Source organism: Ambystoma mexicanum, chromosome 6p (assembly GCF_040938575.1).
Source record: "Ambystoma mexicanum isolate Mex_15411 chromosome 6p, UKY_AmexF1_1, whole genome shotgun sequence".
In the NCBI taxonomy this organism is placed as follows: domain Eukaryota; kingdom Metazoa; phylum Chordata; class Amphibia; order Caudata; family Ambystomatidae; genus Ambystoma; species Ambystoma mexicanum.
In genome coordinates, this window is record NC_090935.1 from 1,470,424,085 (window position 1) to 1,470,441,008 (window position 16,924).

The following is a 16,924-nucleotide window of genomic DNA, read 5'->3' on the forward strand; positions in this document are numbered from 1 at the left end:
CTTCCTATTCACACTAAATGCAAACAGATCCACTGGAGGGAATTCCCAAGGGCAAAGATCTCTAGAAGGACTTCCTGGCACAGCTCCCTCTCGTATTCTCCTTCCTGGCGATATGAATTGCTGATGGGGAGATCTTGTTCTATAACACCATGAACCGGATCTGCATCGCCTCTCTGCACAGGGGGAGTAACCCTACACTGCCTCTCTTGTTTATCTAGTGCATGGCCACTGAGTTGTCCATCATGACCAGGACAGTCTTCCCCTGTATGGAGGACAAAATGGCCATCGGCACCAGTTATCGCCCTCAGCTCCAACAGGTTTATGTGAACTTTTGTCCGCGCCAGGGACCACAACCCACTCACCATCCAACGAAATGAAGCATTTGAGAAGGTGTCAGTGAGACTTCTTTAAGTTGAGGGAGAAGCCCAGCTTGTGAAAAAGGTGGCAGGTGTGATTGAAATGATGCAGGTCTTGCCAAGGTAAAAGTGATATAGTGGTCTACTGGTGTAGACATGAGAAATAATCTAGTTCCAGGATGGCTCACGCATTGAAACTGGTCCCCACTGAGACATACGTGCAACTATGGGGTTCCGCACCAGGGTGCTGGAACATGTGCCTCTTTTTCTGTAATTGGGGCAAATATGTCATTGGGTATGGCACTGTTACTGATTTATCAAAAAAAAAGAAAAGAAAAGTGCTGACTAGATGTATCTATTCATTTAAAGATGGTGGTTTCATCGTTGGGTTGAGATCAATGTAAATTTAGAAGCGGTCATGGGGCACCCGACCAGCTTGTCGGCCTCGTGCCTCTTAGACCGCTATATTCTGACTGTGCAAATAATGCAATTGGAGAGTCTTGAAGTGCATTTAGATCTTACTGTAATGAAGTGTGGTAAATTATTGGTTGAAGATAAAAAAGTACATGTATAGTCAACTAAATGCAACGGCGGTACTAGGAGTTGATGAAAGAAGCACTAAATCCTTAAACTTTGTTGTCAAGTTGTTTTCTGGTTTATGAAAAAGCTGGCTATGTACCACTTGTGGGTTTGGGACAAGCCTGGGCAAATGAAGTGCAATGAACTGTAAAAAATATTGTTTTGAAAAACTTGATTGTTTTCTTTGTTATTAATGAAAAAAAGTAATGTTTTTTTCAAATATGAAATGATAAACACAATATGTTGAACATTTCTCATTTGGAGTTTTTCTTTGTTAATTTTATTGAAAGTATTTTTTTCACCTGGTTGAAAGGATTGATTTTTAAATTGAGAACTTAGGGGAGCTAGTCCCATAAGAGTGCATTTGGGTTACCTGTTGACAACAACAGGCTATTTTCTGGTTTTTTGCTTATGCATTTCCCTTGGTCAGAGAACAACACCCAGTTGGACCAGAAACAATCAGAATTTATTAATGAAGTGGGTACTTGTGATTGGATGCGACTATATGTGTTGAGAACTCAGTCGTTCACCTCACACTTTTACCATTTTCCTATATTCGAACAACCCATACCTGGTATTGAACACTGTCTTCCATTCGCCCCCTGGACGGATTATTACAAGGTGGTAGGCACCTCCGGTCTAGCATGGTAAAATGAATTGCAGAGCCTAACTGGTCCAACCATACCGAGATAACTGGGGGTGGGTTCCAGTTCATGATGCTTATAAGACTCAAGGCTCTATAGTTAATACAGGGACAGAGGTTCTCTTCCCGTTTAGGGATGAAAAACAAGAGAGATGCGGTCGGGGACCCTGAGTGTCAGATGTAGCTTTTGAAAGGCAGTAACCCAAACAGTCCAATGTGAAAGAACGGCTTCCATGAAAAAACAAATGCATTTGTGGCAGGAAAGCACGTTTATTGCATGCTAAAGACCGGGAGGGGCTAGTGAGTTCCTTAGAGCTGAAAACTAACCAGATTCTCTCCGAATTTCAACAAAGTTATAGTTTATATACCCAGTTAGACAATTTACATAATCACAAATATTTTGTTACAAAGTGGTGCCCCAACCCTCCATTGGCTAACTCTAATACAAAGTAATGTAATTCCCCTAGCTCTAAAACCCCATTGGATACATTCCCAAGTGCAACCCATTTGGCATGTGATCTTCTTCCCTCATCAGTTATGACGTAATCCACATAATACATTTATCGTTTATGAATAACTATTATTCAGAGCATGTAACAGAAACCCATTTAACCCAAATGGTGATTGTGCAAGGCTTTCCATAAACACTTTAAGGCATAGGGAGGGAGAAAAATAAATAAGCATGCCTTTGAAGCAGCAATAAACGTCCTTATCCTTCCAGATGCTCCAGGCGTACCATACACTGTTTCCTGCATTCTTGCATGTCCTATTTGCGACTGCCATTTCAAGTCATACAGCCTTTGGCATATTTCCCTGCACACCTATAAACCATCAGCACTCAATGGAAGCCTCCATGTAACCGGACCATTCTCATCATCAAAAAACAAGCCATTGTTTTCCAAGAAAAATTACAATTTGCATTTAAGGACCCAGTCTGGCCATAACAATCTAACAAATGGCTTTCCATTCAGTTCTCGCCCTCAGCCCTTTGCCATGTTATCACAACTGCCCATATGCGGTTCACTTTCTACCCCCTTTCGTGACCTAGGTCATCCAGCTCTCCAAACCAGGCAAAAAACCCATTCCTGTGAATCCAGGAACTCTGCTGCCTATTAAAACTCCAAATAGGTGAAACCTGCATTCTGTGATTTCTCCATGTGCCCACATGAACGCCCTAATTCCCTATGCTCTAAATGTGTCTGCAATCTAAACGATTGTTGAATTTCCACATGTTAGTTTACCTTTCAATGAACTACTCTATCACATGTATAAAGCTCTCCACTACATACTTGTCAGCGCTACAAATTGTACATTACACAATACATTGTATCCATGCCACTGCTACTCATGTTGCTGCCTACTGTGACTCTACAAATTCATGCAACTAAAATACAAAGTAACACTAATTTCAATTCTTCTAACTGCAATGAACACATATTTAGTTGCAACATCGCATCCAACACAACCACACCATAGCCTAGTACAATGTACGAAGTGTGAACCTCTTTTCCATGTTGGAACCTAAAAAGTCTACCCCAACACTGTTTTTTCACTGTCCTTAAGTACTGCTGTCAGACTTGGCCTTCTGCAGGAGTCAAGAAATACACACAATCAGACAGTATCTTAGCCCCCTCGACCAAGTCGATGGGGCTAATTATAAGGCCGGTGAGAGGGAAGATGTGCCGCCTGTTTTTTGCTGAATATGTCAGAAAACTAATGGTATTCATGAGGTAGTTCCAGTGGAATAGCACTGACCGAGTGAAACGAGTTAATAATGCTTGTCTCGATGCTCTTGGCTGCTCTTTGGACAAATCAGAGCCAGGGAATAGAGCCAGTATGAAACACACCTGTCTGCATTATTGATCTATGTGAGGGTTGTGCTGCCGGAGCCAAGGCAGTCCTAAGATGACACAGACATATGCTATGTTATTGTGATTTATACTGCGCACCGCTGCCATTTTCATGGTCTCCAGGCACCTAGGCGGATCTGAAAAGGAAGGGGGTTGGGATGGCTTAGTTAGTGGGATTGAGAGGGAAAAGTGCAAGAGAGCTTTGATGTGCTGTGGGTAGCTTCAGTTCGGAAAAAGCAGTCACTGTGTGCTGGTTTGTTTTTCGTTGATCGACGTTGTTGAGTGGTTATAAATGCGTGTTTTATTTGTGTGGAAGTAGAGTGCTTGTAGTTTGTTGTGTTTTTGTCTTTTGTGGTGGAGGTGTGTATCTGTGTTTTTCAGTCTTGGGGCGTGGGTATGCAAAGTACTGGAGAGTTTTTAGTAGGGTTATTTGGCAGTCGTCAGAGTAATTTTCTGTGCGTTGGGTTATCTGTTGGTCTGATCTTATTCTATGGTGATTTATTTCTCTGGATGATCCAGTTTCGGAGTTGTTTATTGTGTTGCGTTGGCTGTTTTCCTTCATCAGTGTTCCCTCTTTAGGTTGGTGAATTAAAGAGCTATGATTTTTTATGTTTCCTGAATTTTAGCTGATCTGTTTGTATTTCCTTTGGAAGTGAGTTCCAAAGTCTCACTGCGATGCAGGAGAATCCTTAGCTATGCAACTCGCTATCCAGAAGCCTTTCCTCTGCGTAACAATAATATGCAGTAAATTTGAAACACCTGTTACCTTTCCTGTCCAGGGTAGTGGTTCCAAAAGAAATTCTTATTGACCAAGGTACCATCTTTATGTCCCATCCAATGCAAGAGGTAAAAGAAATACTGAATATCAAAACACTAAGGACATCAGTGTATCGTTAAGGAACGATTCAACCAAACATTGAAAAGAATATTACAGAAGCTGGTAGAGACCGATGGGAAGAATTGGGGCGGGATGATACCCTGGGCCCTCTTTGTAGTCAGAAAAACACTCAAGCCTCCCAGGGATATTCTCCATTTGAGCTCCTGTATGCAAGGGAACCCTGAGATGTCCCAGACATGCTGAAGGAAACCTGGGAAGAGAGGGAAGGAGCCCTTATTGCCAATGTCTCAAACTGCACAAAATTGAAAATGCTATATGAAAGCAGTGGGAGAGATTGTAAGGAAACATTTGGCACAGGGCCAGGAACAACAGCAGGCTGCCTATAATGGATGTGCAGTCACCCGAACCTTTTCGGTCTGGCAGTCGTTATTGTTCCTCTAACCTACATCAGAAAATGAAATGATGGCCCCTATACTTGGAGCTGAAGGGACCATCAGACTATCTCACCTTACATCCAGATAGACACCAAATGACATAGGTCTATCGTGTAAACCTGCTGAAGGAGTTCAAGATAGACACTAGTAAGAATACCAGTGTTACCATGGCGGTCCTCCTTACCTATTCCCCTCTGGAAAGTACCTTGTTCTACCCCGAGCTGTCGTCCTCCCAAAAAGCTGATATCAAAGATCTATTAGAACAATTTCCTGAGGTATTCTCAGAGCAACCAGGGCTAGGACACTGGTAGGGAAGAGCCTAAACCTTAAACCTCCCCCAATTTCCAGAGGCCCGAATGAAAGAAATCAAAGAGGAAATAGAGGACCTGTTTAGGGCAGACATAATGAGACCTTCGGAGAGTCCTTGGACACCAAACCAGGTCAGGCATTGCGCTTTTGCATTGCCTTTAAGAAACTGAACTCCATCTCATTATTTGATCATTACCGGATGCCAAGAATCGATGAACGAATTGAAAATATGAGGCTCAGATAAATGCATATCAACTTTAGATCTCACGAAGGGATGTTAGCAGGTACCTCTGAACCCAGACAACGAGAGATGACAGCCTTTTCAGCACCACAGTGCCTATTTCAATTCAAGGTCTTGTCTTTGAGCCTTCATGGAGCCCCAGCCACATTTCAATGATTAATGGATAGGGTATTTAAACCCTGTTCAACCGTCTGAAGCTTACCTGGGTGATAATTAGGTTCATATTGATAGTTGGTCTGAACATATTCACCATCTGTATGTGATCCCCAGGGCCCTGAGAAAAGCTGACCTCAGAGCCAACCTACGAAAATGCCATCTTGGCGAGTCCGCACTAAAATATCTATGGGTTTTTGTCAGAAAAGGCCTAATTCAACCACAAACTGAAAAGGTAAAGGCGGTCCTAAAAACACCTACCCCCAACACCAAGAGAGAACTTCTCACCTTCTTGGGGTTGGCAGGCTACTACAAAATATGTATCCCTAACTATTCAAGCGTCACCGCCAACCTAACAGACAAGTTGAAAAATGCAAAACCACAGAAACTGGCCTGGAGTAAAGAAGATCATGAAAGTTTCAATGGCCTGAAATAAGGAGCTCCTGCTACAAACTGATGCCTTTAAGGTTGGGCTACGAGCTGTACTCTCACAATAATATGAGTGAACATCCCACATTGTACACAAGCCGAAAACCTTTCCCTGGGGAACAGTCCTATGCTATTTTGGAATTGTAAGCCTTGGCCATAAAATGAGATTACTGATCACTCTCCCCTGACCTGGATGAGTTTACAAAAAACACCAAGGCCAGAGTCATTAGAAGATTCCTGGATTAGTAATCTTTTTGTTTTTCAGTGGAACATCAAAAAGGACAAGAACAGGGCAACATCGATTTGCAACACTCTCCATAGGGGTCGTGGCAAGCGGGACCTCATTGGGGGGGGACTCCCCCTTAGGAACAAGGACTCCTGTTCCCGTGATGAACTCCCTAAAGCTGTACATACTGTGGGCTACATGGCATGCTCCCCAATTCCAGAACCTTTTAAATATCACGACTGTGATGAAGAAACTCTTAAAAGATGACAATATAATACAGAAAAGTAACTTACCCTTTTAAAGCCAAACACCCAATATACTGAGGTGAGTAGGTTAAATAATAGACACTTAATGAACCTCAATGAGGAAATAGAGAGAGAGAATCGCATACGCAGACCTTGGGAGGCCCTGCGCTGCGTAACACCTCGAAGGGGCCGAGCAAGCACAAACCAGGAAACCCGCAAGTTTCCTGACACTGCAGATTGGGACCCTGGAACCACAGCATGACCCCAGCACAAGAAACGAGCAGGGCAGCTGCCTGAAATAAGAGCCTGGGACGCCAAAGCCACAGCACGAGCCCAGCATGAGAAACCAGCAGGGCAGCCGCCTATAAGAAAAGCCTGGTATGCCAGAACCGCAGCACTTCCCCAGCAAATCAGAATGCAGCAGGGCAAAAGCCCAAAGGAAAGTGGTGGCGAGACCACGGAAGACCCGTGGTGGACGGCTGCTCCTGCAACCATTGCCAAGACCACTGCGCATAGAAAGCTGCAGGGTATCTGATCCGTCATCGGAAGATCGGGATACTGGATAGAGGAGAGAGAGACCACAAGGAGGATTACGCAGACGAAAGGACGGCGGTGACAGTCCAAAACCTGAGAGAAGGCCACAGAGGAACAAGGCTCTTGAAGGCATTCTCCTACATTATAGAAGGTAACAGGGACAATGGGAAAACAGGAGACCGAGGAGGGATCCTTATATCTTGCAACCCACTTGTCTTAGTGGATGTCACCATTAAAGCAAATAAATCTAAACTGGTGGTATATAAGAGAAAGAAATAATATCAAGAGAAATGCACAGTGAATCATAACACCCTGGGAAAAGGGGAAAGCCACTAGATACAATGGCTCTAGGATGTACGCAGGTGGGTTATGGCAGAAGTGGAGTATCTGAGTAAAGACAGAAACCCTGAGGGGAGAATGATTTGGAGATGGACTGGGGACAGTTATTAAATGAACTGGCATCTACCGAAGATCTACGGCCACCGTGAACTGAGTCGTCTGAGACAGGGTAGGGGATGGAATGGATACAGACACCAGAGGGAGATGGATAGTCACCAAGGAATTGGTGAGAGACTCTGGACTGATAGGAATATGTGGGGAAAGTATTTGAATATAGGAAGGGTCAGAGGGGACGCAGGGGCAAGTCATGGACTTTGAGGGGTGGGGGACAGGGCAAGCAGGATCCCACTGGGAGTTGTCCCCCCGACCACCTTGAGAATAGGAGGATCCTAGGACATGACAGCCATTATCCTCCATATCCCCAAGACCCCAATACTAACTTTGTTAGCGACATGGGGGTTACAATGACTGATAACCAGAAACCTCCTGTAGAAATGGTTGGTGTGGATTCTGACCCTCTGTGGGTACAGTATCAGTGAGGATTGAACGAATCATGGGAAGTCCCACTCCCTTAAGGAGGAATAAACAGTCAATTTTGCTTAGAGGAAGGAGAGAGACATCCCCTGAGTGTCAGACATGTGGAGCCCTCCCATGGTAGGTTTGGTAGGAAGAGGAAGGTACACACTGTGCGTGGCAGGTATGACAGAGGCAGTGGAACCCTGAGAGCCGTCCTGGATGTGAGGCCGGGAACGCCTCGACAAGGACACCAGCGCACAGCCCAGTCTGTGCACAGACAAGCAGCATGAGAGAAGGGTGCAGCAGAGTAGCGGGGAGCCCACAAGAGAAAGGCAGAAGTCCCACCCAAAGTGAGGGAAGCAGAGGGTGACAAAGAACCAGCAACATTGCCACCAAACTTCCCCAGGCAACTAAGGAGCACCTCACCGAAGTGCCAGGTACGCAGTGGTTCCGGGGAATCAGGGAGGCAAGGCAGGCTGAAAGGGACCATACCCAAGGTGGGGTGTATGAGTTCATACTCCAGGATGGGGTGCAAAAAACTAAACCCAGAGTGTTGGTCCATGTGATCATACCCCAGGGTGGGGTGAGAAGAATCATAGCCCAAGGCAGGGCGAGAGGAGCAAGTACCCAAGAAGTGTTGCAAGAAACCCTATCTCAAGCTGGGGCGAAGGAAACTCGACCTCAGAGTGGCGTGAGATTAGTTATATAGCAAGGGGCAAGTTGAGGTGGGCACCACCTTGTTTGATGTTCAAGTTGCTTGTTATATTCCAAATAACAATAAGAGGAGCTACCAAACTATATATTGGTCCTATGACCCCTGAACCAAGTAATACAGAAATCCACAAAAGCTGGATGATCTCACCCAGCTAAGTCTGGTGCTCTCATAATGGCTCAAAGTGAGCTCAATTCTTTATAAACATATGAAGTCTTTTTGCTTTATTCCGTACCCATTAATAACTCGTAACGTCATTTGTTTACTGAAAATGATATTCACTTTTTATTCATCCGGTTAGACCGGATCTTGTTATATATTTTGTTAATGTGAAGTAATATTTACAGGAAGCAATTCCCCAAGAATCAGCATGGCCTGGCTTCAATGCCTATGCATTTCGGAGAGTTTCTCCATTTTCAGGGCTTTAGTTTTGCCATGTTATACATTATTCAACAAAAAATAATCGTTTTTCATATACAAAGAACGTGCAGCAAATAAGAAATAATATTCAATTAATAGCACAAGGTACATACCACATGTATTCATATGTATTTTCAAGTCATGGTCGAGCGTAATTAGGATGGAAAACAAATAATGCTATCATGAGTAATTTGCATTGGATAATGTTAAATGAACTAAGTACGTGTAAGTTAAATGAGAAAAAGTACCTCTAGCTCATGGCCGTATTGCTTTAGTTCCAATGGTGCGTAGAAAGAGAGAAAAAAAATAAAAAAATGGAGAGGCAAAACTCACAACCTGATCAATACCAATCTGGGCTTGAAACGTCCGTAAGGGACGTTGTTGAGAATGGATATATGCATTAAAAAGCAAGTTTATCTTGCGACTGCGTGAGGCTTCACTTCCTCGTGTACATAGCTGTAAAGTAAATACATCAGCTAATAATAATAATAATAATAATAATAATAAGCTGTTATTGACTGCTGCCTGGGAAGATGTTGCATCTGGGAAGATGTTGCATCTCTATACGGGCAGTATGGAACGCTTACCTTTCGTTTTGCCGTGGCGGCAACAGGACTGGAGCTGTTAGTGGACACGCAGTTCTGTGATAATGTAGTTTACTCTAGTTGCCATGCCGATCTGATGTGGCGTCGCGCAACGGCAGTAAAGTTAAAATTGTGAAAATGCCTAGCAAAGAAAAAGAATAAAAGTGAAAAATTCATTTGTGTAGCAATTAACACACACTCTGCAGAAAGTTTTTTGTAGAAATGAATGGTGACTAGTCTTAGATAGGGCCAGATTCCTCTTCCTATTCCCTCACCCTAGATAAGCGGCCCATCAGCGCGATGCAGGGGTAGTAAGCTCACAAGAGTTTGGCAAGATATGTTGGAGGGCAAGTTAGTTGTAGGCTACACCTCTGGTAGGAATGTATAAATAACTTTAAAATTGAAAACCTGTGATTTTGTTGTGTGATAGAAAGAAGGAGAGACATTTTTGTTGATTTCTTGAACTGTATAAAGAACATTTGAACTGACACATGGAGCACTGTATGAACTTCGCATCAAAGGCTGGGAAACCTAACAGGATAAAACTATTCCAGTGGGAGCGGGATCAGAAATCAACCAACATTCACCTACCAGGGATAAGGGACAATATGTATCTTTGTTTGCTTTATATATTTGGTTTTAAGTGGTAGGGACATAATCTAGGTTAGCATAGCCTTACGGACAGGACTTTATTATTTGTAACACATCCTGGCGAGTACCCTTCAGACTTTTGGTTGCAGAATCGTTCTAGGAGCAGAATAGGTTTATTATTGGAATACAAGAGAGGAGACAAAATACCACCTTGTCTGTCCCCTGATTCTGGCTTACCACAGTGGGGAGTATGAAGGAAAAGAGCCCCAGAGTGGGGAGGGACTGAGAATAACCCAGAGTGGCGAGGAGAGGAAGAAAGACTGAAAGAATCCCAGAGTGGGAAGAGACAGAGTAGCCTGGGCTGGATCACTTTAATAGCATTCCAACACACCAAGAACTATTGATCTTGAACTTGAACTATGGACAAAGCCTTTACTAAAAGGAACAGGTTTGGGGTCAGATGTCAGCAATCATCCCTTCCTGTTAATAATTCCACAAAGTCTTTCTCTGTTTCTTTTGTTCTTTTCTTTTGTCAGATAGGGAAAGTGGTTAGGTTATAGGAGGATTCTAAACAGAGGACTTTATTAATTTACCGCCATCCTGACCAGCACCCTTTTGACTTTCATTTATAGAATGGGGATATAGCGTGCAGATTTAGGGAAAGAATAGGTGAACTTGATCAAAATAAAACCCTTAAAACAAAGACTTGTTGTCCGAGTCCTGATTCTGACTCACCACAGCACATTACAACCCTTGCAAGAGGGAGGAACCTGGTATAAAAAAACGTTACATACGTACATGTTTTATTATGCATTGAAGTTAACTATACTCAGGTTAGCCCACAACCAAGATGTGAAGTCCAACCATCTAGCTACAACCTTTTTAACAGATTACATAACCCTTTCAGTGATCAAATACACTATGTGGTTCATGGCTGAATTCCGACAATTGGGATTCAGACCTAGACATGGTACTGAAACAGTCCCGATTGATCTAAAAACACAAATGGATAACATAAAAGACCAATGTTACTTAACCCTCCTACTGCTAGGAGACCTATCATGAACCACCAATTCCTATGCAGCCACCTCTTGTCTGCAGCTCACCTTTCTGACAAAGCTACCGCTTGGATCCTGTCTTTCTTGGACAACAGAAATACTAGAGTATTAACAGCCTACACATCGGCCGACCCAGCCTTAGTCTCGTGTGGTGTACCTCAGGGCACTTGCATCTCTCTGACGCTGTACAATATTTTCACGAAGCCCCTTTTTGATGACCTAGACCATTTGGGCGTCTCCTACACCAACTGTGCGGGTGGCACCCAAATTCTCATCCCCATCACTGGTGACTATCACACTGACTCTAAACTCCTAAATGATACATATCTTATCCTACAAGCTTGGATGGCCAAACACAGAGTCAGTCTTAATGATGATATGATATGATATGGCATTTATAACACGCCTATACACAAGTGTTTCAAGGCGCGATGAGGCAAGGGTGGGGAAACAGAGGGAAGACAGAGACAACGATCCTACTGGGCCAGGTGAAATTGAGATTGCGCAGGGGAGGGGGGAAAGGGAAAAGAGCAGGGGAAAGGGGTGGGGGAAAGGGCTGGGGGCAGTGCAGTACATAGGATAACAGTAAAATAAATGAAGACAATAAAAAAAATGCTGCCATCTGGTGGCAAGTGCAAGGATAAGTGCAGACATCAGCTGTCGAGTGCTAGTAGGCGCTGTAGGGATACAGAAACAGTCCCCGAGTGCAAGGGTTGCCAGGGGGGCAGTGCCGGTGTTGAACTGGCAGGGGGGAACCTGGGCCCGAGATCAGAGGGTTGCCAGGTAACCAGTGCAATTTCAGATTCAGCCAGGAGATCAGCAGGGGAGAGGAGGAGAGAAAGCAGAAGCAAAGAGGAAGTGTGACTTCTTAGAGACGTCAGAAATGTGAGGAGAGATGGAAAGTGTGGAGTCGAATATGACCCTGAGGTTTTTAGCCTTACAACTGGGAGCAGGAAGAGGGCGAAGAGAGGCCAGCCAGAGAGTGACAGGAAAGGAGGGACGTAAGACAGAGTTACTCCTTATAGGATCACAAACTAGACTCAATAGATTATATAAAGAGTTCAACTCATTCTGCATTGATGGTAACAAAATAAATGTATCTAAAGAAGTGAAAACATTAGGCAGCAACTTGGACTCTGTGTTAACTCTGACAAGACAAGACAATGCGATAGCATCAGCTACTGTTAACACCTGCAAATTAATTAATCAGTGCTTGTAGACCCTTCTTGTCCAATGCTTGCAGACCCTTCTTGTGTTAGCCAGAGCACTCATACTTTCCAAGTTAGATTATTGTAATGCCTTATGCTTAGGAACCAACCACCGGAACCAAAATAAATTAACGCTCTTAGATCATCTATGAATATCCCGAGATTCCACCATGTATATGAGCTGCGACGCAATATGCAATTGGCTGAAGATTCCGAGGTATAAGCTTCAGAATGCAGGGGGAAGCAGCTTCCCAGTCTTAGCAGCCACAATATGGGACTCACTGCCTGTAGCCCACAAAGCAGAACCTTCATACATTGACTTTAGAAAAAATGTAAAAATGTGGCTCATCTCTCAGGAGATGTGCTAACCTGATCGACCTATAACAATGTCATCCTTTGCACCTATCTGTTATGCAATTTACTTCATGTATTCCTGTACTGAATTCCTACTCTGTCTTACTGCTATGTAAATCTGTAACATATATAACCTTAAGAAATGCGCCCAGTTACCTAAGGGTTTGGCTCGTTATGTAAATAAACAAAATACAAATACCAAAAATAGAAATGATGGTACAGAACATGCCCAAATATCGGAAGCTCCTATCACAACATTTAAAGCTGCAAAACAATCCTCCAGTTTAAGATTATATTACAGGAGAAATACTTCGGATTTACCCCAGTGTACTCTGTACCTTGAGAAAGTACTTCAATCATGAACTGTCTCAATAACAGCTGGCACGGATGCGATGGGTAATTGTGGCCTGCAGAATGTCAAGGACGAATGACAACACTTTGTACTTGTTTTCACCTATTTTAACTCAATCAAACTCATCATTGGATCTGGGAGCATTTGTTGGAATTTCAACTGCTAGTTCACAAAGAATAGGTGATATAGGATATGCAGGTTTAGTTACCCTTTCTGTGTGGCCAGGCCCAGCCTACTCCCTATTCAAGGCAATACAAATTATATCACGTTTTTATGCAGCACTTCATGCCGGCTTCCTCCTGTTTCCACCACCCTCTAATATCAGGTGCTGTTGTTGCCCAATTCACTGATGCTTCATACAGTAGGACATCAGATCCCATAGGCTTAACCTAAAAGAACATTTTACATTATAAAATCCTTTCTCCACATCTTCCCTCGATCAATACTACTGATTCAGACAGTTGTTGCAATCTGTAGAACATCCTGTATTTGTCATGTATCATCGTGTCCGAAACAGACGGATTAGTTATTATGATTTTGTTTGTGTACCATTCTTTCCATCCTGAAGTCCAAAACATTCGCCATCTTATTCCAATCGACACTCAATAATGACAGTGGACTGTACTATAAACACAAGGAAGGTTTTCTGCCCTTTGGCAGTTCTGGATTATCTCATGGCACATGTTTTTCTTAATGATGCTGCTAATAACAAGCACAACAATAGGGCTCATCTCCATTTCAAAGCTCCCATATATATGTAAATCAATTTGGCACAGATGTGTTACCAGCCTATGTAATACATAGAGCCCTCGCGGTTTTATGATGGACAGTCTCATTCTCTGTATAAATGTAGATGACACCAACTTCCATTGGTAAAAATAAGTAGTCTGCTTCCCCTATTAATATTAATGCTTTTGGTTAAGAAAGTAACATTCTATGATTTCATTTTTTATTTTTGCTTTTCAAATGGTTCTACAGTAGTTGCCGGTGGTGCTGGATCTGGGGGAGGATCTGGAGCAGGTACAGGTAAGAGAAGTTCAGAATCTTTAGGAAAAGTTAAAGAGCAATGAAATCCAAGAAATGTCTTGTGTTTTGTGGGATTGACCACATATGCTGAAACTGATAAGGTCACAATATATAGCATCTGAGTCCTATTTAATTGCATTTGCCAATCAGTAGACAATTACATTGCTTCATCCGTTCCTCAATATAGTCAGGTTTAAATATTCTAGCTCTTTCTAAGAGACATTACTAACTTTTCATGCACAACAAACTTTATGTCAGCTCTCAGCAATTTAGGAATAATATATTTTCTCTTTTCTGACTGGCACAATGCCGGCCTAGGGAAAGAAACTATGTACATCGGCATAATGGTTGTGGAAATCCATTGCCAATATATGAATTTTCCCTTACTATTTGAGTTCCCCAAACATCCTGAAGGCTTTCAAAGGGAAGTTGCATTCATATTTAAACTTTAACTAAAAGAAGAAAACCTTTGTATGCAAAGATATGTGTTGGGAGATGCAGATAACTTGAAATGTTAATGTGGGCCTCATTACGAGGTTGGCAGTAACCCGCCAGTGCTACCGGTGCCTTGCCGCCATCCCTGTAACACTGTTACCGCCGCCCGATATCCCGCTGCGATATCACAAGTGGCGTCAGTAACAGTTACGCCCCATTTCCATGGAGTCCATTAGGACTCCATGGAAATGGGGACACGGAAGCACCAGCACCGTTGCCAATGGTGCTCGTGCTTCCGTGACAACCATGCAGGTAGGGGTCTGAATGCCCGGGAGGTGAGGCTGCTGGGGGATCATTTGCCCCTAGCGGCATTGTTGTATAATGGCAGTCCGGAAAGGGTGGTGGTGCGTTGCTACCAGCACCCTTATTTCCAGACCACCATACTTGTTATGAGGGCCAGTGACTGGGTATGGCTGTTCCTAGTTGTGAGAAAATGATCTATGGTGGAGAGTGAACTGAAACCAACACTTCCAACTAGTTGAAAGATTTATTGCATTAGACATTGGGGCTCATTACAGTTTTTCCTGTCTGGAATAAATGCTGGTATTACTGGCGGGATACTGGCAAACTCCAAATGAGGGCCATTGACTTGGATTTTTTTGTTGCCTTGTTTTTTTCTACTTTGCAACAAGCAATATATGTGCCATGTGTCTTATAGCACTGTACTGGAAGACGTGACTGCCTTCGCAGCAAACTCCATGCAACCCAGCCTCAATACATGTGCCTTATAGCATTGTACTAGCAGTCGTGATTGCCTTCACAGCAAATTCCTGGCCACCCAAAGCCTCCCAATCATGATTTCCAATGTGGGAGTAATGTGTGTTGACGCATTGAAGCTTCATTACGGCCATGCCGGTGCAGAAAAAAGTGCTGGTAACAACGTTACCAGCACCTTTTACGGAACGGCATACTCTGTGTCTGCTGGTAGGGGCATTGAACTACCGGCAGGCATGACCTGCCAGTAGTTCAGACTCCTACTGGCAGATCATTCACTGAAGCACCAGCAACATTAACTGCAGTGCCGGTGCTTCAGCGTTCCCAATCCCATGGAGTCCTATGGGATTGGGTACTTATATTACTAGTATATCGGGCGGTGGAAATGGTAAGCAGAGTTTGCCGGCAACCTCATAATGAGAGCCATGGTGTTGTTTATAGTGTTTGCGCAATGTGAGGGTGAAAGTCCTAAACTTTACCTCAGGCAATAAGCCCTGTACTTTTTACTGACTGGTTTATCAAACGTTTCCCCAGATAAATCACATGCATGGTCTTACCCGTTGCAACAGTGGTGTGTCTGCTGAGACCCTTGGCCTCTCATGGTTCAGTTCTCCTCCGATTGCTGTAAGGTTTACCTGAATTGTACCCTGAAGGAAGCCCTAGAGGGAACGTGGATTTAAAATCCAATATGAGCTTCAAACTAAACTTGTTTCCCTTTATATTAAAATAAATGGATTAGGCAGGGAAAGACAAAAGTGGAGCAATGGCACCGAGTAGATTTATTAGAAACCCTATATAGGGACATTAGCAACAATACCATTAGACCTATTGCAAAATACTGCCCGCACCATATATGGTACTCATAATAAGAACGTTACATTGAGCAAAAAAAATATCAACACCTAGAACAGCTATATACATTATTTTGTGAAAGGTTATCATTTCAAGATGGACAGCCTGATACATTTCTATCGTACAATTGCATAATACCCCTGTTAGAAAGGAGTTTGGGACAAATAGCACCAGTGAGGGCTTCAGGCGGCATTGCATTAAACTAAAGAGCATTTTAAGAACATAAGAATAACTGCAGATTTTTATATTTGACAAATATGTCTGTGATAAAAGGGTTGTGCACTTGAATAACTAAGTACATGAGGCACAATGGGCATGGTGCTCATTTCCTTTTTTTACAACATGCAATCTAACAATAAAATGTTTGTAACATTGAAGCATATATACAGATTCAGACAGCCTCAGAATTTGGATGTGATGAAAAAACTGCTGCAACATCATGTACTCCATTGGTATCCAAAGACTATCTTGTGATAATGTTTCTTTTCCAACTGTAGAATTTTAGCTAGGGATCAGGGTAAGAAGGCTGTGTGCCCATGCTTGGTTCCCAATAGACAGGCATCCAAAGAACATTACCAGTATAAGATGCTAATCAAAGTGGAAAAGCAATTGGTATTTTATTTAAGCACTGGCATTATTTACTGTGGTGTGGAGAGTTGTGCAAAATCCATTGTTTTATGTGGGGAAGCGAGCCATTAGAGACTGGGTTGTCCTGCTGCTACTCAATGTATCTCTCAAAGGGTGGTTGAGGAAGAATCCCCGTTTCGCTTTTCCTCAAGAGACATGTGTGACAGGGTGGTCATCGGTCTGACCCTGTCAAACAGGAGCCAGGGACCCCTTTCAACATGGGGTAGGCAGCCTAAAAG

General features: G+C 43.2%; 1 protein-coding gene across 9 annotated transcripts in view; it reads left to right on the forward strand.

Moving 5' to 3' along the window:
- PPEF2 (protein phosphatase with EF-hand domain 2) overlaps window positions 1-16,924 on the forward strand; it is a 703,213-nt gene that overhangs the window by 168,368 nt on the left and 517,921 nt on the right. For 5 of the 9 annotated variants that reach the window (XM_069626300.1, XM_069626309.1, XM_069626301.1 and 2 more), the window contains one exon: window positions 13,950-13,997. The exons of the other annotated variants lie outside the window; for them this stretch is intronic. In XM_069626300.1, the coding sequence (XP_069482401.1) occupies window positions 13,950-13,997 (48 nt within the window). Of the gene's footprint in view, window positions 1-13,949; window positions 13,998-16,924 lie in introns of those variants that run through there. 9 annotated transcript variants of the gene reach the window in all.